Genomic DNA, 23,457 nt, shown 5'->3' with positions numbered 1-23,457 from the left:
CACTAGCAGCCAGCGCGGGCCCAGCAGTCGGCGGGGAAGGCGGCTCAGGTTCAGCAGCAGACACCGCCTCGCTGGCGGCCGAGCCACGACGCCCTTGAAGTTGTTTGACCATCCTTCGCACCTCGCGAGCCTCCTTAATCACAATCGTATCGCGGTCATATGACCTCAGGGTAAGCTTCCGGTGTCTGCACTGGTCCTTCCTGGCAACCTCCTCCTGATACACTGTGCAGGCATCTGGGCATGGAAAGCTGCACCGAGGCTTGCACTTGCATTTCGCGACATCAAGAAGCTTGTTGAATTTTGCGGTGACGGCGTTGCTGTGTCACTCTCTTTCCTTCTTTGATTTCTTGCTGATAGCTCTGTCGGTATGATATGAATCCCTCTCGATCAATTTTGTCACGTATTTTGGATCATGAACAGGGATCGCTTTGTTAGTCCACAGTGCCCGGATTCCTACCTTCGCGGTCTTGAAGATGGTATTAGTGAGATTCTTCTTCGATTCGCTCAGCCACCTGATGTAGCTCAATGCTTTCCCATAGTCGGCAGTTGGTGGTGGGACGGTAGAGCTGGGTGGCCTATCACAAAATGTTTTGTGCGTGACCGTAAGGCCTTCGGCATGCTAATGCAAATTATTGTTCGAAAGAAATGCTTCAGTACCAAAAACTAAACTAATAAACCTTTATCTCCCACGCAAAAAACAAATCGCAAATCAACATCACAATGATGCGTTAGCAATAACAAACTTGAGCCTAACCCAGTCTGCTGGGGCATTCACATAGCTGCGCAGCTTTGGGTTTTACCAAAAAATAATGTTCTTTACTAAAAAGCCAGTCTAAAAACTGTTTAGCAATGTTTTGCTGGTGCTCTTCATGATATTTATTTCATATTTAATCCACCAAGTACCAGTAGGGTGGAAAGCGACAGCTTTGAGGGTTGTTGGAGGGTGATCCCAGTGCGTAAACTAGGTGGCGCTAATATCGAATGCGGTTTTCAAGGCCTATCAAAGGAAAGCTGCTCTCGCCCGCGAACATCAACATTCATGCGGTGCGACAGACCTGGAAGCTTATCACTTATCCGTGTGCCAAAGAAAAACTTAGTCTCAGCTGTTCCCAAGAGGTTCACCCCCTCGATGACACACCCTAATATATATATGGTATGTCACACAAATGTCACCATAACACAGCAATGTCTATCAGCACTGACGATTTCTGAACGCTCTTGAGGTGGTGGCGCTCAACACAAAACAACGACGGCAACCAGCGCCTTTAACGTCAGGCTCAGACGAGCCGGGTCTTAACCAAAAGTCAACGGCCGTGCGGCCGTCAAGTGCCCTGCATCCACAACGACAGGATTTTATTGAGATGTGGCTGACGATTTTAGATGATTTGAGGTGTGATTGATGATGATTCCTGGGAGGCTATTTCAGGCATCATTTAGGTGTCAGCTGTAATTCGATTTCTTAGTACCATAACCGGCTCATTGGTCCAAAACAGCCGGTGTTCTTCACCTAGTCTTTCTGCTGAGCTCCGCTGTGCAACGATCCACAGATAAACGGTTTTCTCCTAACTCCGTTTTAGGCCGTTGCCGCCGCCAAACTGAGCTATACATAGTGGTCGGCGTGTTCGCTCGGCACGCCGCTGAACGGCCCAGGATTTCGGTCTTATCGTCGACATCAAGTGACGGCTTAAGCTCAGTTCCAGGTACCGTAATTCCGAGAACAGGCTGGTTGTTGTGGATCGGCCTTGTGGAGCATATTCCCCAAAGGTCCTCCACAACTGGCCTAAAGCAGTCAATTGAATAGGCGTTCCTGCCTTATTTCTCGCCTGGTATTATAGCTGTCAATTTAAAAATGATGCATTGCTGCTTGTGCTGCGTGATCGTTGTTGTGGGCAGAGAACCTGAAACAAATGCAAGGAATTAGGGCCGAAGCCGATTTTATGCATCGGTAGTTGCAGACTTCTCACTCTACGCAATAATGCATCTCACAGTAATGACGCTGCATCAGCAACTTAGGGATGTCGCTGGCCCCCATGTATTTGAAAAGCCCGTTTTCGCCTCTGTACCGCACCTTGATAAGCTCGGGTTGATCCGGATCAAACAGCTCACGCGCTGTCGATGTGTATTGTGGATGAGCGTCGTAAAGCTTTGAGGAAAGGAGCTTGCTAATGTCTTTTTTAAAACAAAAGTTTTAATGAAGAAAGAATAGCACTTGGCCCCCCTCTCATCCTCCCCCACTGAGGAACATTCGGGTCACACGCACGCAACTAACATTTACCTATCCCTCAACTTCTCGTTTGAAAACACAGCTAAAAAGTAAAATGCCCATCCATAGGATCCGGGAAAGGCGTCCGGCCTTAAACCACACAACGCGCTGTACAGCTCGTGCCTCGAGAGAGGCTCATTGCACGAGTTGCGATCGCTGCCTGATATGGTACTGGCATCCAGGGGTGCAAAAGGTGTAATTTCTGTCGCCGACAAATTTGGAACCGTCTTAGTGGTCACCTGGAGCCAACGTTTTTCAGAAACCGGTGCGATACAACTCTAAATGCGATAAACCACAAAAACAAAGACAAATTGAATGAAATGAGGAATAGCCACCTACTATTTTCGCTTCGTGAGTACATTTGCAGTAAAGTATCATTTACTGGCCATCAAACACTGAATGATGATTGAGACTAAACCAATAAAATCATCAGACAAAGGCATACTTAACATAACCCGTCCAGAGGCTTTTAGTTTCCTTTTCAGTTGAGAAGGGGGGGGGGGACTTTGTTTCTCCTTACCAAGGATGAAGCTTCCTATTTGCAATTGTCACTTGTATCCATAATTTTAATTATTCATAATTCCAGGGTTTAACCCCCTAAAACAAATTTTGAGAACTACACCACTGCTCCTAACTATGAAGGGAAAGCGCGTCAAATCTGGGGAGAAAACTGCTTGAAGTGCATTTCGGAGACAGGCTCAGTCATTTTTTCTTATACACCCTCCTCCCCCTCCATCTTTCACCCTGCGTACTTTGAAAATTTTTATCCCTGTATCCGTACATTTACCGATACAATTGTTCTGGCAGCACCTGGAGACAGCATCACTTTTGGTTTTGTGACGTGATCATCCAATCAGCTGAAAGCGTTGGCGACCCTCCTTATCTTGGCATAATCATTGCCGGTACAGAACCCGCCCTTCCTAACATCCTTCCAACTGTTAAGAGCAAAACCCATGCGAAATTGGTATCAAAAGGTAGAAACCACGTTCGAACAGCGCAACACCTTCATTCAGCTTTGCATGCGATATGATGATAATGAAAGTGTTTTATCTCCCGCCTGTCCATCGATAAGTGCGCTAACTATGAGGTGCAACGGGCAATGTGAGGGGCCTGCACCAGCGATGCTTGGCCTTTTATTTCGAAGCCGCTGTTCCTCCCAGCAGCAGGAAGCCCCGGATGACTCCTCGACATATGTCGCTCCAACGTCCTCCGTTTACCTGTGCAGCTACAGCTCAGTTATCCACTTACTGCAATCATCCTAGATCAGCAGGGTTTTTTTTAACGTTATTACCTCAAATAACAAATGATGATTAGCTATGCTCTTCTAGCCAGTCAGCTTCTCACGACATGTGCAATGGCACACGCTTTAAAACGCTGCGTAGAAAATTGACAACATTCGCCTCAAGATGCTGGGGCCAGCTACAATTTTTACGACTAGTAATAAGCCGAGTCATTTGGTAATTTATACTATTTAGTATGTGCAGTGAATCTTGGCTAAAAAATATGTGAAAAGCACTCATCTGAGGGGCATTTGAAAAACACTATGTCACCGCTGATCTGTGACATCAGCACTGATAAAGGCTACTTTGCAGTATATCTCTGTCGCCCGCTGAAAACGATCCTGGTTAAAGCTACTCCGTTCGGCAGCATCTTATGTCTCATCTTGCTCGTACTGTAAAACGTCAACGTTTCGACATGTGCTCTACACATGCTAACGCTGTAAGCGTCAGCGAGTATAAACCATTACCTAGCTTTGAGTTTCGTCTAGCTGGGATGGTCTGTTGTAATATGTTCTGGTCTGTTAAGAGTTGTTTTCAGTTCAAAATTTCGCCACCAACTGGCTCGCAAAAGTCTCAGTTTTTGTCATCTACCATATCCGGCAAATCAAAAGTTTTTTCACCTCTGCTGGTATCCCCCCAAAATTTTGTACGTGTTTTTTACTTTATCAGGTTGATAGCTGCTTGCCTGTTTGCAGAATGGGCATATCTTTCCTTTGTCCTGCTGATTTCGTGGAAAGTAAAACATGTCCTGCCTAGTGTTCGAAGTTCGCCTCTGTGTCTGCATGTGGCCTCTCCAAGGAGCACAAATATCATGTACCTTACTGCGTGCAAACGGCCCAGTCCACCCTATATCCTATCTCATTCTTCAATAGCTACACTCGGAGATCGTTCGTCCTATTCTTCCGGCGTCATGTGTTCGTCTGACCAATCGACCCATTCCGTTCGTGTTGGTTTTTGGTGTGATGCATATGGAATGTATTTCCCTCGAGTTATACCCAGGATACCAAGGTGTCCAGGAAACCACGGTAATCTTGGTTTCGTTCGGTGCATCATTGCGTCTCAGAGACACCTGAAAATCAGTTGATCGCTTGCACGAAAACTAGAAGCGCCGAATGACCCTTGTTGATTTTATGTTAGGAATTGCCCAGTTGCATTGCAAACTTTTCGAACCTCAGCTCGATTACTCTGTGACTTAACGTGCACCAAGGCAACGATCCGCGATCTGCGCAGTTCTTCTGGTGCAGTGTAGTTGAACAAATCAGGAAGAAAGAACCGTGGAATGCCAATTTTTAGTGGAATGCCTTCCGTACCAGATGTTTGCTGAATCAATCTCCCGCGCTGTTCCAAAGCTGTTCTCCTTTGCCATGGGCAGTAATCGAGATAATTATTGGAATTTTGGGCTACCCCCTTAAGTGGGAGTGATAAAATCGCGTAAACATCCCCTCCAAGTATAAATGGGCATAACAATCTTGACTTGAATCTGGACGCAGGAATGAAGTGCGTGCGTTACCCTACATCCACTCAACAGGGCAACGACAGGGCATGGTTTGTCGCGATTCGGGTCAGATGCGTACGCTGCACTGTCTATTACGCAGTGCACGTCGCCGAAGCTAACGTCATTTTTACAAAGTCATACGGATTCATGGTTCCGCATTGGCGGTTCGAAGCCGGTTCTGTAGGACCTGCAGTTCAGTAAAAAAAACGCACGCGCGGCGCATGGTCGGCGTGTATCGACACTAGCGCGTTACGTAAGTAACGTGGGTGAAATTCGCAATACGACGGAACCAGCTATATATCAATCAAGTCCTGGACTGTTACGTCCGTGGCCATGCGGGCGGTTGTCTAACCACCTAGAACAGTAAGAACATTATGTAAGGGAATAGTCTCCGAGTGCGTGGTCCACCACAGGTGCACACCGCAGGTTCGGTGAGGAACCAATGCGTACGTTCAAGTCTCCATCTCTTCGTGTCAGCCTAACTGCCCATGATAAGAGCACTCAATCGTATGTATTGAGCCATGTATCGGACTACTGGGCAGGCGTTCAGCCGTGGTGCATTGCTTTCCCATCAATAATGTCGTTTATTCAGCAAACTTGACATGCGTCTCGCATCCTTTCACGCAACGCCAGCGCATGTGGCGGCGGCGTAATGGCGTCCGTGAGCCTGAGCGCTGTTAGGGACCGAAGCGAGGACCAGCCACGGAGCCGACGGTGCTAACCACTCGGTCATTACGCCCCCTCCTCCCCCCCACGCCGACCTCAACTTGAGCGCCGCTCTGTACATTCCACATCACGTGTTGTAATATGTGCCGTGGATATGGATAAAGACTGGCTGTTTCAATGCATCGGCGCTCACATCAAGGTCAATATGCCAGTAAAAGAAGAATTGCGATCATCGCCTAAAACCACGCAACACAAAACAAGGTTGACTAAAGCATTTCAACAGACATTTATCAGTATTTACTGCTTTCAGGAAGCACCCCTCCACACGGCCTGTCAGTTAGTACAATCGATGCTGCACCCCAAGTGTTACTAATCCATCTAGCCAGTCCACGTCATCAATCAATCCATGCCGTCCATTTTTGACAGCACCACGTCATCGCAGAAACATTCGACGGTAACCACCCTGAACCTTTAGCACGGTCGTACATCAGAGGCATAGGCGCGTGTGAGATTCCATAACTCAACGTACGAATGTGAATGAGTTGGCAATGACCGATATGCACCATCAAATTAGTGATACTTGCGCATGCACATACGCTCTACACGACCACCGTGATCGGCCAGCAGGTTAATGGGCAGCTAGCAGTCTTGTCACTGTGACACTGAAACCAATGACACCGAAAATGTGAGCACTGCATTTTACATATGCAAGCATACTGGTGACTGGCATCCAAAGGTCGGTTCATTTCCTTCTTGCATGCGTGCACACTGCGGTGGGCACTGCTGTTGATGTACGCTGGCTGGTTCATTACTCCTGCTTCCAGATGTGTGTGTGTGTGTGTGTATCTCGGGTCCTATCAGCTCGGTACCTGTGGCGTGTGCTGACAGTGTGGCTTCGGACACAGCATAGCTGGTCAGTGTTGCTGACATTTCTTTTGCGCCGCGATAGCCGCTTTGGAAAAGGTCATGTGGGACTTCGGATCGGATTTGCCTTTTTATGACCGGTCAGGTGGAATACACTGCATGAAGGCTTTCCAGTGTCAAGCAGCCTTTGAACAGGACTGTGTTCTGCGGCTGTAGCTTACCATTCGCGTCGTCACACCTGCTCTATCGGCAGCATCAGACATGGGCCGTGATCTTTTTTCCCTCTCTTGGTTGTTACTTGAATCGCTTGAATGGGTCCGGCACGGCGCCGGTCTTACCGCAACAGCCCCCGTGCGTCGCAGGGTTGACTGCAATGATAACCCTGCCTCCCGCTGATTTTGTCGGTTTGTTTTTGCCCTGATACTGTCGCTGCCGCGGCATTGTTAGTCGACTGGACAGCGCAATCTGTTGGGATTCTTCCGCGGCCTCGACATAAACGCCCTGACTCAGCTGCTCACACGCCGTGTTTTTAGTCGTCCAGACAGCTGCCGAAGCTACGTGTTGTTGCCGTCTATTTGCAGCGCCACATCCTGCTGCGGCATCTGCATGACGTCACGCCGACTAAGCACACCAAGGCTGTTGGTGAAAACCGACCACAGCTTGGCCGCAGTGGCAACTGGGTCATGGATTCCCAGTGCACCGCATCTCTATATAGAGTTCTCGCCGTCGTGGTTGAAGGGAATGCTTCACATGTGAAGATATTGGAGCAAACATCAGACATGATGAAAGAAGCTCATTTACAACTATTGGTGTACTTTTAAAGTGGAAGACTGCTCTAGCTAGCACAATTCTCTGTTCAGAAGATATGCTCTTCAATGCGTCATGGTTTGACTACGTCATCGCACCTTGCATCACATTGATTGGGAGCCAATTGACGGCCACTATATCCGGAAATCACGCTTACGAACGGCAGATATGGACGCCTCGACAATTACATTTTGCTTGGCCTTGATCGCCGCATGGCTTTTGGAATGCCAGGACTTGAATGGAGTTATCATGACGTCATTTATGCCAAACCAACTTTGCAATATTCTCCTCAATGTACCTTTCCCCATCTTCGCGGGCGTGCGGCTCAGAAACTAGATGGGCTTGTGTCTTAACAACGGCATGATTGTGAACAGCGCCGAAAGGTCTTCAATATGGCCATTTTAGTTCAAAACCCCACATAAATGTGGAACACTTCCCTTGATGGAGAGGCCTTATTCGACCCGTCTTCCTTTCCGCTCTCTTGCGCAATTTTCAACATCGCCAATTCAGTTGCGATAATAATGGGAATCGTACCGACACCGATATAGTTGTTGATATCCCGCCTGGCGTGAGGAGCGTTCAATGCAGGGATAAGCACTGCTGACAGTTGACACTTCCACAGCATCCCTTTTTTGTTTCCTGACATCCCTGAAAAATGTCCTAACCGCAAATCTTGTTGTCGTGGTGGGATGGTCTCAAAGCTGCAAAGCTCATGTTTAGTTGCTCAATGAACTTTTTCACACCTGGGCAAGTTGCTTACAGTTTGTTGTTCACTATCATTCTTTAGCTCTTCGAGACGCTTCATTGCTTCCTCGACTTCCTGCGTCTCGTCCTTCATGAGTTGTTATGTTGGATCTCTCGGGTTCATACACCCTATTTATAGTCATTCGTATATATTTGACCACTTCTACGGTAGCGGAGGTCGGCAGTGGCCTACATACAGTAGCTTTACTATCCTACGAGTTTTAACTTTTACGATTCGGTCAATACAAGTAGGACTTTTACGTGGGCAAATTTGTTAAAGTATCATAACCGAGGCATAGCGGAGGCCGCTTCTCTCTCGATACCAAAACTTAATCGCTAATTCAGCGTGTGAGTCACTTCACAATCACATTAAATCACTAGCGCACTTAGACCACACGAATTCATAGACTATGACCACTATGGATTATATGGCTTAATCATGTCGTTTACTTGAATATCAATCAAGTGCAGTGAGCGTCGTGGTAGTGCATATGTGACATCTGATAATGCCGGCAATGTCGGTGCCTCAGGGCACCCAAAACAACGTAATCGCCCACAGGCAGTCGACGGAAAACAGTTTTCTATTCGTGATGGATTGCATCTTTCACTTTCCGGGTAGAAAATTCATCTTTCCAGACGGATTTTCTGAGCTCACGCTAAGCATCATTTGTGTGAGTCCTGGCCTGCACTATAAGATCAGGAAGTTCCAAGTCAATGGCAGAACTTGGTGGCGACCGTTTAACGTGCGTTTGGCACGGTCCGCCCTGCCCTCTGACGACACCTGACCTTCAGCGCTCTCGAAGACACTCACCGCTGGCTATCCCAGTCAAGGGCTTGAGTCGACTCGAGCCCGCCTCGCTACGGCCGCACAGATCGGAATGCAGGCGTTATAATCAACTGATCCAACGGGAAGGACGTTTCGTCACGACCGTTACATCATTTTGCGAGTACCTGTCCGTGGAGTCTGCCACTGTCACCGAACTCTCCCACAGACTGTTGCAACAGGCGCGCTGAAGGCGACACATGACCGGTCGGGTCGTGTGATACGACCGGTCGGGTCGTGTGGTACCAGGTGCACTGAAGGCGGCACATAGGATACGACCGGTCCGGTCGTGTGATACCAGGTGCACTGAAGGCGGCACATAGGATACGACCGGTCCGGTCGTGTGATACCAGGTGCACTGAAGGCGGCACATGGGATACGACCGGTCGGGTCGTGTGATACCAGGTGCACTGAAGGCGGCACATGGGATACGACCGGTCCGGTTGTGTGATACCAGGTGCACTGAAGGCGGCACATAGGATACGACCGGTCGGGTCGTGTGATACCAGGTGCACTGAAGCCGACATAGGATACGACCGGTCGGGTCGTGTAATACCAGGTCATTTGTGGCACCGCTAACCCCTTCCCCTCCCCACTCTCTGCTGTCTGGTGCATTAACGACGCAGCGTTGTGCGTTAGAATATAACGCCGAGCTCACAAATAGGTATGGCCGTAGATGATCAACGAGCAGAACATGCAACAATGCACAGATAATACCTTCAGGCCAAACGATGTCTCAGATAGTAAAAATAGCAAACTAAAACATCACAAAATAGTTAAAACCCATGTGACTTTCATTATCAAATACCTTTAACCGCACCAAGTAAGGCCTGCCTGGAAGGTACCCGCACAAAACACCAGTCACGACAGCGATGTGTTCCAAGATGGTGGTTCAGGTAGTTCTCGCCACGGTTGTATCACAGACCCACGACCGGACGTGGTTGGCTGAGAGAGCTTGCCCGTCCACACCCAGCACGCACCAGGCACTTGGCTGTCGCAGATACGGTGCGTGGCGTGCACCACATATTTCATATGACAACGTTTCGACGGTGATGGATATCCCGACCACGCCACATGACTCGGAGTCGGAACGGATTCCATTGCCTGCATCCAGTCGGGTTGGGACCGGCCCGCGTAGCCAAGACATTGCGCGTGACCCCGCTACAGACGACCAGCGTACCTGGAAAACTACATCCGGCTCGTCCAGCAACCTACCAGCGAAAACGTGCGGCACCAGACGCTTTCGGTCAGTAACGGTAATCGACCACCACTATAGCAAACTTCAAAATAAACAACTTCTTGCGACGACGGGCATTATTTCACCTGTATATGGAAAACACTATAAGATTCAATTATCTGCCAGCGCCAGCATTCACACTGCTATCAATCACCTATCACGCAGGCTCGGTCGCCTGTTAAGTTGCATGCGTTCTGTCCCCGTGACCTCCTTAAATCACTTTGTTTGCATGTCCCGGTGGCCATTTAGCTTTTGTCTGCATAGACGGGAGAATACAGCTCAGCCACAGTGGGTCTTAGCAGTAGTCAGTTCCATACGTCGCACGTCAGAGGCAACTCTGCTTCGTTTCAAACGGTCAATGAAAGCGAACATTTACCTTCGGGCTGCCCGGACGCGTAGCGGGCCGCCCGGGAAGTTCACATGCACTGTCTGCCAAACAGATGGTAGTTGTGTCCGAGTCGGGCCTGGGTTCATCGACTACGCTAATGGTATCCTCCCCGCGGACGTACGGCGTGGGTGGCGGCAGCGCCTCCAGCGACAGGCTGTCCATCAGCAAGCTTCCCTCTTGCAGCACCATCGTGGACATCTCGTCAAACTCCCGCTGAGTGGCGCCACCGGAGCCGGGCGGCGTTGAGCGCCCGGGGACGGACGCGTCCTCCTCCCCGGCATCCGGCACGTGAAACAGCACTGGTGGCGCGCCGTCGTCCCCGTCCACCGGCGGCTCCGACGGTGGCGACTTGCGAAGGTGGTGACCCTTGACCCGCACCTGGCTCCAGGCGACCGGCAGCGGCCGGGCGCGGAACAGCGCCGTGCTGGAGAGCGCGGAGCCGGGCCGGACCCGCCGGCTGTCCCGGCTGCCGCAGCCCCCCATCACAGCGGGCCGTCACCACACTGCACCGGCGCCGCTCACCACCGCAGGCCTGGCGCCGCCGGCCGGCCCCTGCCGGCGGCAGGTCGGCAAGGTCGACGCGCCACACCTGCCCTCGCGTGGCCGCGGCCGTAATCGATGTCAGAGCACGCGATGGTTGGCCAGATTGTGGTGGTATCCTCACCTGTCCCAGCGACTGGTGGCGTCCAGTCAGGGCGGCAACTAGCGACCGCTGGCGCAAGGCACCGGTTCCACTATCGCACTGCCAGCGCCGGCTGGGCTGCAGGCCAATTACGGTAACGTGGTGTTATCCGACATCAAGGAACACGCAATTATTTTGAGCGAGGAAGACATCCGCACCCATGTTCTTGGGTCACGCACAAGCCGGTCCTCTGTAACCATGCGAATGACGCGCGAGTAGTAGCACACTACAAGACGCATCGCGTCTCTGACCACAGCGTGTTAAATGCATCACGAATGGACGCGTGGGCGAACGAGATAAACTGTCCATCAGTGTCTGAAATAACGTTATGTCCTCCCAAGTGAATGGTCCATTGTCTGTCCGGATTTTGACCATTCGAGAAAAAGTAATTTATGTGCTAACGAATGGAATCCGTATCTTACAGTCCGCAACTTACACCTATGAACAAAAGCTGGCTGACAGTTGGATGCAGTGAGCTAGAATCGCTTTTGAACCAGGGTGAGAGAGAAATTACTCAATTTCACCACAAAAAGACTGCACAGGAGTGAAAAATTCAAGTTACAAAAACTAGACCTCATAAGTCAGTGAGAGATGCTACAGCAAGCAAATACTTACATTTCAAGTTGGCACTGATCATGCCACTGCTTCTTGCAAAAACACCAAGGCTTATTTCCATGAAAGTGACTTAACTAAGCCTAACCTAAAAAGCCGTACGTTATCCCATACTGTCTAGCCTATTTGTATCACAGCAGCATTTGTGAGTTACTGATTCTTGCAAAATTCCTACCACCACTTGCTATGCAATTACACACGTCCGGGTGGGTGGCTAGATACCCTTCGGCTGGGTAGGGTGGGGGCGGCGGTCAATTTGACACGCCGAGATCTTGGGAACTAACAAAGCTAGGGACGCCAAATTCACAGGGTGCGTTGGCATGTACGTGAACTCCCTTAGGTCAGAGTTTGAGCTTCCTAGGTCATGACCTTCGGGTTAAATAAGGTCAAAAAGATCAAATTTTAGGTTGGTCCCCAAAGTACCCTCAGAACCTAGATAACTGTGTCTGAGCAAAAGGTCACATGCTCATTTAAGATCAGTGACGTTGTTTGACGTTACGAAGGTCATGGTGACCAAAATCATAGAAGACCGCTCTGAGTTTTGCATTTGAATAAGCGACAAAGATAACACTAGGCAGCATGTTTCCAAAACAAAATGTTGACCTCGGGTCACTATAAGTCAATGACCTATTCCGACCTCTAAAAAGTCCGTGGAAGATGTATAATGCGGTTCCTGCTATCAAAATTCGAAATGAGCACCAAAACTATTCCATACAGCAAGCCCTAGAGTAATAAAACAGATTGGTTTTGACCTTGGACTGACCTTCAAACCTGAACTTAAGTCAACGTCATTTGCTCATTCAGTTGTTGTGTTGCCTGAGAAAGCATCTCAGAGATGTATGGCTTAGTATAACACTCTGTCGTTGCATCAGATTGAACGATTTCCTACAAATTGACTTCGCTGACACCATGGCCTAACTTTGACTTACCATAGGTCGGCGGCCTTACAAGGTGGATCTAAATTTTTGATGCGGCGGTGTTGATCGTGGCGATACCATGCACAGTTCAGCGCATGATTTTCAGCACAGCACCTCCGTTGAGGAGAAATTTAACCTCCTAAGGCTGGCCTAACTAAGTTGCACTTTTTCTTGAGAACAGGCATAAAGTAAAGGACATAACGATAAATGTCACCATTCTTGCAGCTTCAACAAAGAATTATCAATCCAGGGTAGATGGCATGCTGAATAGTAAGGTTTGGCACCTATCGGTGTGGTAGATTCTTATCTATAAGTTATTTTCAAGCAAGAATTTCAAACTTTGTGAAATTTGACCACTTTTGACCGGACCTAGGGTCATCAAATTTGGAACTGCAAGAGAGAATTAGGTATGGGGTATCCAATGGTGAATGTTTACCTGAGACCGGTTCGGTAGGTTCTGAGCTCTAAGTTGTCTGCAAGCAAGAACTTTGTACTTCGTGAAATTTTACGACTTTTAACCTGACCTCGGGTCATCAAATTTGGAACCGCCGAACGGGATCAGGTATGGGGCATCCAATGGTGAAGGCTTCATAGTGATCAGTCCAGTAGGTTCTGAGATCTGAGCTGTCTGCGTTTGCATGCATAATTTTCCTTTCGCGTTTTCGAGGTGTCTGACCTCAGGTCAGATCTCGATAACTCACCTCATTGCACGAAATCGATCGATGAAGATTGCAAGGCGATCGGACGAGCCATTTTGGAAAACTGGCGTGGCTGCGTCATATACCGGTTTTTTAGACCCAGCCTTTAATAGTTGTTAGGCAAATGCAGCGAGGGAGTGACATATAACTTTCATCCTGCCTTAAAGCGAATTTCCGTGTGTGTGGACATTGCAGGACCGTGTAGGTCTTATAGACCGATTGGAGACCGAACATCGACTGATATCAGTATCTGTTCTTGGAACGGGGCTGGGTGTTTAAGGTACTGAACGTCACCATACTGGAGGGCGTTTTTTTCTGGTTGCGCTCCTGGTGGCTCAACATGGTATTGCTATTTGTGTGTATGCTAATGTTTGCCAGGAAAAGGCAGTGCCGCGATTCCCCAGCATGGTTTGCAAAGCCTGATTAACATTTACATGTTTTAGCGTACCTTCATCGGGAAATGCTTGCTAAAACATGCGTAAGTTCTGATTGACATTGGCTGTTTTAATGCAACATTGTTGGTAAGGCACAGTTGTTCAGCAAACAATGTTGCCTCCAACACAGTGAATTGACCAGTTGCCAAGCCTAAAAGTAATGATCATGAATATGTTTCAGAGGGCACCCATGCTCTTCTCACTTCTGTGAGGATGTTTGTATACCCCACTGTCACAAAGTAGCTAGTTGGTATTTGGATTTGAGATATAAATAGTCATGTTTTTGTGTGTACCATGAATCTCTATACACTGTACCATGCCAAAATGATTTGTGTGTTTGTATATGTTCTGCCCGGGTTGTTGAAAATGTATGTTTCACCATATCTGGAAACATTTTGGCAATATTTTCAGTATGTGCACACCTTGAATTCAAACTCTCAGGAGTTTGTTACATGGTCACCACTGATTTCAGATCTTGGAGAGTTGATGGTTCAAAGAATAATGATTTTTGAAAGTATTTCAGATCTAAATGTTCTCAAAATCTTTTCAAGCAAAACACTTAACAAGTCAGTAAATTTTGGCCTCACATGAGTTTGGTACATATTAAGCAAATGCCATTCATTTGTTTATAACAGGTGGATTTAGCTATGCAGTTAGTGATAGGGAATCAAGTGTATCTGCCATGTACAAATCTCATTTGTCATTCCTCATCAGGCCAGATGCCAAGTGGTTAATGCACTCAGCTCCCACATGGGGCAGGAAAGGTCACTCGTTCAACCTGTGGTTGTGCCATGGCCTCTGCAGTTGCTGGTGCTCAGACCAAGGGTATGTGGCTATATACATATGTCCCTTAACAAAAATCACTCATCAGCATCCAAACAATCCAGGCCAATTTCACAAGCCCAGGGAATCAGATTATGGGTTGAGAGATCTGGTGGATGCTGTGATAGTAATCATTAGACAGAGGATGTTTAACAAAAGTTGCTCATGAATCCTTACCTTTTAATCTTCACCAGGCTTTATTTCATCTTCACTAATTAGGTAAATATATTGTCATAGTTGCAGTGTGGCTAATGTAGTCAGTGCACCATAAAACATCCACTGGGGAAAACATCCATCCACTGTATTTCTGAACCGTAATTCATTCACTGAAAACATCACATCCACATTTAAGTCCACATCCACTGTGGTCTCAAAACCAACACAGTGACTGGAGTAAATGACTGACAGTCACCCTCCAATGTCGATAGGCTTGACTTTCTGTCACCCAGGTTAGGTCCAGCATTGAGGGGTTCTGAAGGGAAGGAAGATCTCCCTTCTGAATTTAGAAAGTAATCTGTATTGATATTGGGATCAATTAGATCAGAACTTACAGGCCTTGTGACCTGCTATCTTGTCAATGCCAAGATAAGATCTGAAATAAGTAGCTGGCTCTTAGGCATTTGTGTTTCCGGGGTTATGATCTGAACAGATTGCAGTAATTGATACAAAATACAAATTTGCAGTTATTTACTTCAGAGCTTAATATCTGGTATGACATTTGGGATGATCACAAGCTACCAGGCTTTGAGGCATCTTCTTCTGGATGTGTGGGCAGCTGAGTGACCATGATTCACCAGCAAAGTCCCAAATTTATCATTTGAATCTGATTAAAAATTAAAATTTGAAACTGAGTTCAAGTGAAATGATTGTCATTCTATCCTTATGCTTTACTGCTCTGATGTCAGGTTAGTTTGGAAATGATGCCTTACTTATGTGATCCCTTACTAAGGTTTCCTTGAATGCTTTTCTGAAATCTTAACTGAATTTTAAGCTTTTCACAAAAGGCAGCTTACATTAACTCCACATGGAAAGTCATTCCTCTGCAGGAAAGCAATTTTGAAGCTACAAAATTTGTTTTAAATTTGATTATGTCATTGAGGATGCAGCATTAAGTAACCAAAGTCTGTGGAAAAATCAGGTTTTGGGGTGGGCTAGGTCAGCAGTTTTGGCTGATGCCCAACCAATTGTGGAGAGTAACCTTTTGATTATGTGTGAAACATTCAGCCATATCTAGCATAACGAGGTAATGAGACTATCTTCTGGAAGTGGCATGTGCTGCTCTCATGCTCATTCAAAATCTGCATCTATATATATATATATATATATATATATATATATATATATATATATATATATATGTATGTATATACGTGGACATAATTTTGTAGTTCCAGCAATAGGAACACTGTCTCAAAATTGGGCAGGAATATGAAATTGTACAATTTATCCACATGACTGAAATAAGATATGTTATGAAAACACAATGGTTAACCAAAATAATGGCTGACTCATTAGTTCATTGGTGAATTGTTCATATTGTGATGAGTAGGTCACGGGCACAGGACGAGCCACTGGATTTGTTTCGCCTCCCCACTTTGGTCGTCTGGTCAGGTTGCGCCGCTACTGGCCATGGCCCTTCCGTTTATCACAAGGCCATCGGAGGCGAAGTGTGGTCTTCGAAGGTCACCCGCGCCTGGGTCTTATCGCCGTATTTGCGTGAGGCGTGCCAACCTCGTCGGTGACCCATGTCGCTGACCGTGCGAGGGCTCAGACGCATCGAGTGGCGCCCGCCGGCCGGGCCGCCGCCGCCCCGGCTCCGGGCTCAGGAGCTGGACGCTCACGGCGGCGAGCCACCAGCTCCAGAGCGGCTGAGCCGTATGAGCGGCGCGGCCACCAGCTCCAGAACGGCTGAGCCACCGGCTCCAGAGCAGCTGAGCCACCAGCTCCAGAGCGGCTAAGCCACCAGCTCCAGAGCGGCTGAGCCACCAGCTCCAGAGCGGCTGAGCCACCAGCTCCAGAGCGGCTGAGCCACCAGCTCCAGAGCGGCTGAGCCGTATGAGCGGCGAGCCACCAGCTCCAGAGCGGCTGAGCCGTATGAGCGGCGAGCCACCAGCTTCAGAGCGACTGAGCCGTATGAGCGGCGAGCCACCAGCCCCAGAGCGGCTGAGCCGTATGAGCGGCGCGGCCATCTGGTCGGAGCAGACGCCCGGAAAAACCAAACATATAGAAGTGTGGTGCGAAGAAGTTGGGACGCAATATGTTTTTCCCTCCCCGGACAAGGGAACTGAGAGTAGCAGCCGGATATTTTTTGAGTAAATTGTGGGGGAATAAAAGGTTGGCCGGAACAGGCTCTAGCTTGACGCCAATTTAAAAAGAATCTGTAAGAGCTACCAATCTGAATTTTATATGTGCATGAGTATGCATGGTGTATGTTGCTACCCTGCTCGCCGCTGCTGGCCGTTGTCCTGTTCTGAGTTAGCGCGCTCGGATCTGTGAGGGCACGCCGTCATCTCTGGTGACGTCTGGTGGTTTTCAGTAACTCCCGATGTCGTCCATGGAGACGCAGCCCTACATCAGGACCATCGAGTGGGAGATGCTGGACAAGCGGAAGTTCATCCCTCTGTCGATCGCCAGCTCGTTCAGCATCCGCTGTATGCTGTACCCCTTCACTGTCATTAAAACCCGTCTGCAGGTGAGCGGGTTCCGCGGCACGTCCGGCGTTGAGCGTGGTGTGCTGGGGACCAATGGACGGGCTCCTGGTGACGTCTCGTGATAAGTTATCCGCAGGCGGTCCTGTTCCTGTGGGGTCATTGCCTCGAGCAGTGGATGCAGGTAAACGGGAAGCCCTTGCGGGAAACAGGACCGATCAAGTCGTGTCATCGTGTCTATCCTATTCGTCGTCATTGGTGCTTCACGATGCACTCAGCTGAGGCTACTTGGCGCCGCCCGCCTCTCACCCCCTGGGAAAGTCGGGTAGTGCGGGAAGTCGAACTCAGTACGTCCCGTTTTTCTTGGACGGGCCGCTTATCACTACGCCAGCGGTATCTTGGATTTTTTTGCGCCACTTAACATGTGTTGGGAGCGGGATCTGGCTTCATGACACCAGCTGGGAAATATGAGCTCTCACAGCCAACTAATGCATAACATTTTTGTCTGCTGATAGCGTGTAAGAAAAAATGCTACGATGATGTATCTGATGATGGTGGTGTTGATTTTCTTATGAAGTGTGTGCGTCACAAGTTTTTTTATCTGAAACCAAACATGGTTTACAGAGTGCCTTCATTTTGCGGACTATTTCTTACATTTTGCTGCGTATTTAGTGACCTAGGATATTTACAGCATTACTACAATACATATGCACCCATTGTTATGTTCGTTATGTCGTGTGGTGAAACGACGGCGTCACAGCCGAAGCCAGTGACAAGCCTCGTCGCCGCCCCGCCATCCCTCCGCCGCCTCGCTGCTACTGCCGCGCTACGGCCGTCAGGTTCAGCGCCACCACAGCGTCTACAACGGCACGTTCGACGCCTTCCGCAAGACATTCGCCAACGAGGGCTTCGCCGGGCTGTACCGCGGCTTCTGGGTCAGCGCCTTCCAGCTGGTGTCGGGCGTTGCGTACATCACCACGTACGAGACCGTGCGGCACGTGCTGCAGAACTGCGGCGTCCAGGTGGGCCGGCGCGCGACGCGTCTGAGAGTTCGGTCAACACAGGTGGCGGGGCGCAGTTATGTACAGATGTGCGTTACGAGGACGCTCGTGTGCGGGCTGTTTGGGTTGGGGTGCGGGCGCGCGTGGGGTGGCATGGCGGCGGACCGTACATCTCTCTCGGGGCTTATGATTTAATCCGCGGCTCAGCTGTGGTATTCAGAAACACGGTGAGGTGGTGGACTGGCAAGGGCATGTTTCGTCTTAAAATTTGTTCACACTGATTTTTGACCCTAACATAAAAGCTTACTGTTCCACGATGTCGGGACCGTTAGGCGTTGTGATGATGTCTTGCCAGTCCGGCCGTGTTACAGTGGTATTGACGCTGTGTTGCCTTGTCGCCAGTCCTACCGTGTCACGGTGCTGTTGACGCCGTGCTGCTTTGTCGCCAGTCCAGCCGTGTTATGGTGCTGTTGACGCCGTGTTGCCGTGGCGCCAGTCCAGCCGTGTTATGGTGCTGTTGACGCCGTGTTGCCGTGTCGCCAGTCCAGTTGTGTCATGGTGCCGTTGACGCCGTGCTGCTTTGTCGCCGGTCAGCCGTGTCATGGTGCTGTTGACGCCCTGTTGCCGTGGCGCCAGTCCAGCCGTGTCATGGTGCTGTTGACGCCCTGTTGCCGTGGCGCCAGTCCAGCCGTGTCATGGTGCTGTTGACGCCGTGTTGCCGTGTCGCCAGTTCAGCCGTATTACGGTACCGCTGACGCCGTGTTGCCATGTCGCCAGGACAGCCGCGTGCGGGCGCTGGCAGGCGGCGGCGGCGCGTCGCTGGTCGGCCAGACCATCATCGTGCCGTTTGACGTCATCAGTCAGCACCTGATGGTGCTGGGCCAGGTGGAGCTGCGGCCCGGCAAGGGCACGCGTCGTCTCAACCCGCTGCGCATCCAGTACGAGAGCATCCCGCGGCGGAGGGTGCGTACTCGGCCGCGGACGGGTGACGCCGCGCCGGCAGATGGACGGACACGACACATGTGTGTTGGTGTCCATCCAGGGATGTTACACGCTTGGCGTCAGTTGACCCTGAATGGCATAATTTTAGCCCCCTCCTGGGCGATATCCTACGCCATTATATATGAGATCATATACAATATGAATTATGCCTGTGCGCGTAGCTAGCACTCACATTAGGCTCAAGATATGAACTGAGGAGATTTATGAATGAAAATGATGGCCGATAAACGGTGCTTGCCGAAATAAGTGGCGCATTGCTTGCTGAAGCAATTCTTCACGGATGGTTGTCTTTTTCAGATAGCGTTGGAGATCATAAAAGAAGTGTACAAACAAGACGGCGTCCGTGGTTTTTATCGCGGATACTTCGCCTCCATTTGCACATATGTACCCAACTCAGCGTTGTGGTGGTCATTCTACCACTTTTATCAAGGTATATTTTATCAGCCATTGCGTATATTTTCCATTTTGTGCGACACATGTTTTTTTTTTGGTGCCAGTAATGCGGCACTTGTCGCCTTTCTCCACAAAGAAGGCCAAAGTGCATACTGACCCTGATGATCACGTTGTCAATATTGGTTATAGTAATTCATCTCACGATAAAAGATACGCAGTAGAAGACAGAGCAGGGAAAGGGCATGGCCTGTGTATGGTTTTTGGTCCGTGCGGGTGGCTCACGTGGCTAAAGCGCTCGCCTTTCAGCATACACACTCGTGGCGTTGTGAGTTCGACTCGCTTTAAGCGTCTGCTGTAGGTCCCCGACTAGGATGGCTTGCGGCCGGTGGTAGCAGCCCCGCACCTGAACGTCAAGGGCGTTAGGAGCAGGACGGACCGGCCGGAGCAATGAGGAATGTTCAGCTTTCGTCGCAAAATTCCGCCGTCGACTTGAAATTGCACGATCAGATGGTGGAATGGTGGAGGGGGGTCGGGGCCCACGCGACAACATGCACCGCGCAGTGTAATATGTGGTTCCAGAAATCCATTCATCCAAAATGTTCGAAGTAAGTTTAAAACGTGGTCTCTGACTAAAAATGACTAACAATCAGTTTGTTCTTCAGACTCATGTTTAGCAGCGTAATGGCTGTCTAGAGGTGTTTGGTATTGCTCTCATGTGCTTGTCGGCCGGTGAAGGTGCTGCTGCCTGGCCAGCGTCTGCTGATGATGGTGACCATGTCATGTTCTACAGAACAGCTGGTGAAGGTGCTGCCACCTAGCCTGTGTCCGCTACTGCTGATGCAGAGCTTGTCGGCCACGCTGGGCGGCGTCACCACCACAGTGCTGACCAACCCGCTGGACTGCGTGCGAGCCCGCTACCAGGTCAGTGTCCCGAGTCAGACGCGCCACTCTGGCGCGCCGAGTCAACCGTCGGGACAAGCTGTCGCTGACGTGACTTTCATTTCCGATATGGCTCTGCTGTGGTGGTATTTTTGGCAGGTGCTTAGTGGTTTTGCAAAACACGCTAATGTTGTAGGTTTGCGCTAAGATCGCCAGAATGATCCGTGGGATTAAATTCTTCCGAATTTTTTTCGGTTTAGAGATCGGGGTACTCAAAAATATCTAATGATATTATCTTTGGTTGCCTGCTCAGCGATCTATGCGGCCAATCATTGCGGTTAGACTGCCAACAATGCGGTCCTATTTCTGCTACCCTCAGCGCCGTGGAGCACGGCTCCAAGGGCTACAGTTGTAAATTGTATGGCTCCAGCTATATAACCTACGATTGTAGTTCCAAATCCGCATCGCCACCTCTTTCGCCGTGTGGGGCCTCCGCAAAGTGTGCCTCGGTGGTCGGGGTCGGGGGAGTTCTCGGGAGGGACGCCGGCCGGCGCTTCGCGCTTGCTGTCCTGCCCGTGGCGGGGGGGGGGGGGGGCGGGCGGGTCTGTTCACGGAACCGGGGCCTGCTGGCGTGCTAGTGTTGCGCACTCGCCGGCGATGCTCCACTGTCTGTTTATCGCCGCGCTGAGAGAGCCTGGCACGGTGGCGTACGGGTCAGGCCGGCGTGCCGGGCATAGGCGGCAGGGCTATCCAGCCGTCTGCGTGTTTGTGCCGTGAAACAGGATGCTGGCTGTCCTGACGTGAGTCCCCAGTTCCGCTGATAACCGTGCTACGCCGCGGCCCCTCAAATGCCCCCTCCCCCCTCCCCCCGTATCCCGTCCGCGTCAGCCCCGGACGCCGGCGGCGGCCGCTAACATCCGTCTGCGTCGGCGCCACAGATCCAGCGCGTCAGCTCGCTGCCCGAGACGGTGCAGGCACTCTGGGCCGAGGAGCGCTGGGGCATCTTCACCAAGGGCCTGTCGGCGCGTCTCGTCTCCTCCATCACCTTCTCCTTCATGGTCGTGCTCGGCTACGAGTCGGTGAAGCGGTTGAGCATCAACGACGAGCTGAAGCCGCTGGTGCGCTGGTAACGACGTCGGCGCTCTGCCGGGCGCCGCCACTCAGTAGTCACACATAACTCAGGCGCTATAGCTGACGCCGTGCCTGTGACACGCGCCGCGGGCTGACGCTCGTCCCCCGGCGTTCTGACGGGTAGACTGCGTGTTGAGCTGAGGCTGAGGCTCGACGGCCGTCGTCCCCAGCGGTGCAGATGCGGCGTCGTTAGGACCACCGTGCGCTCAGTGCAGAGAGTTTCCGACTCTCCGAGGAGGAGCAACCACGGTGCAGAGCTTCGTCGGGCTGGCGTTAGCTAGAGGTCGGTGCGTAGACCCCAGGAAAGAAGACGTGCGAATCCTGTGATGGTGTGGGCTCCGCTCGAGGCGTCAGCGAGCGCGTCGAATGGGTACGTGTAGGCCTCCGATGTGATTTGACTCTGATTGGAGCAGGAGGTCCGCTCTCCGAGGAACCAGTAGTGGATTTGTTGGTTTTATTTATTAGTGGCTATTCACCCATTCACCCGTCCGTGTAAGTCAACAGGTGAACTTTGTTTGAGTTCCTGAGCTGCCGACTGGCGTGTTGCCGGGCCCGTTGCGACGTTGTTCATCCGGTGCACGAGCTGGAACATTACGACACCGTTTTGGTGTTACTGCGGTGACCACCAAGGCCGTTTTAATTGGGCTCTCGAGCTAGTCGTAGAAGCATCAACAGTGACCACAACTAGGTATTGGCGCCGTTATATTGTGCTGCGCTCGTTGCAGTGTTACTACGCTTACGTAGCGCCCGCCGCGCTGCAAGCTCCGCCCGTCACCTCGCGCGCTCCCTGGTTTTAACGTCCCACTTCCGCGGGATGCATTTTGCTCACTTGATTTTGCGTTGTTCGGACCTCGGAAACAGTCGAACGCAATCCTGTTTTATGGTGTCAACAGTCGGGTTTGGGCGGACATTGGACCACGAGTGCCGCTTGGAGCGTGGCCACAAGCCTCGGGAGTCTGCCACCGTGAGCGGGGACGGGTCTTGTCACGGCCGGGGTCGGGCGGCCGGACCTCGGACCACGTGTGTCCCTGCGGGCCATGGCCCCGAGCCCCGAGAGCCTGCCGTGACTTGGGGGTGGGTCACGGCAGACTGGACGGGTCACGTCCTGTCACGCTTTGGGATCGCGCTGCGTCCGGACGTCGTCGTTCGCCCGCCGTCGGCGTCGGTCGGGTGCAGAGCGGGGCTCCGGCGTCATCGGCCTGGCATCCAGAGGGGGTCCGCGGTAGACCAATACCCATGTGCCCTGTGATTGGTGCAGCCCGCTCATCGTGTAACGTAGGGGAGGCCTAGTCGGGAGACTGGATGTGCGCCACTGTGGAATGTTCCGGCTCAGAATGCATCGTCGGTTTGCATTATGCGTAAAGTTCGGGTAATTCTGCTGTTCTGGACTCGTCTTCAGATTTTTTGGCTGCAGATGACTATTTGATCGGACGTGACTGGGTACTGGGAGGCGTTGAAATACACCGTGACTTTATGTATGTTTTATTATTCTTGGAAATGCAAACTCCGTGGTGTTTGCCCGCATGACACCGCCCCTTCCCCTTAAACGATGTTGCTTATCATTAGAAGTGTTAAGAATTCCATCAATGTTGAAGGTCGTCAGCGCTGGATTGTGTTTCATGTGATATGTGGCCTCACCACAACTGTCTCCATGAGTACGCCGGCCGCGTC

The 23,457-nt window shown here is 50.5% G+C and overlaps 1 protein-coding gene across 3 annotated transcripts; it reads left to right on the top strand.

The window, feature by feature from the left end:
- The first annotated feature begins 13,649 nt into the window (after nucleotides 1-13,649).
- LOC119108945 (solute carrier family 25 member 44) lies at nucleotides 13,650-23,253 on the top strand. 3 transcript variants are annotated; one of them, XM_037232486.1, is made up of 7 exons: nucleotides 13,650-13,756; nucleotides 17,269-17,424; nucleotides 18,220-18,402; nucleotides 19,159-19,344; nucleotides 19,681-19,813; nucleotides 20,567-20,697; nucleotides 21,594-23,253. In XM_037232486.1, exons 2-7 carry the CDS (start codon nucleotides 17,278-17,280, stop codon nucleotides 21,783-21,785), a joined length of 972 nt encoding a protein of 323 aa, XP_037088381.1. In that variant the 5' UTR covers nucleotides 13,650-13,756; nucleotides 17,269-17,277; the 3' UTR covers nucleotides 21,786-23,253. The 3 variants fall into 3 exon arrangements, with proteins under 3 accessions (XP_037088381.1, XP_037088383.1, XP_037088384.1); XM_037232488.1 differs by lacking the exon at nucleotides 13,650-13,756 and adding an exon at nucleotides 16,624-17,066; XM_037232489.1 differs by lacking the exon at nucleotides 13,650-13,756 and adding an exon at nucleotides 17,093-17,112.
- Nucleotides 23,254-23,457: the final 204 nt, after the last annotated feature.

Source organism: Pollicipes pollicipes, unplaced genomic scaffold, assembly GCF_011947565.3.
Source record: "Pollicipes pollicipes isolate AB1234 unplaced genomic scaffold, Ppol_2.1 Scaffold_7097;HRSCAF=8413_pilon_pilon_pilon, whole genome shotgun sequence".
Lineage (NCBI taxonomy): Eukaryota > Metazoa > Arthropoda > Thecostraca > Pollicipedomorpha > Pollicipedidae > Pollicipes > Pollicipes pollicipes.
Note: the sequence above shows the minus strand (reverse complement) of the source record. Positions and strands in the feature narration are given on the sequence as shown.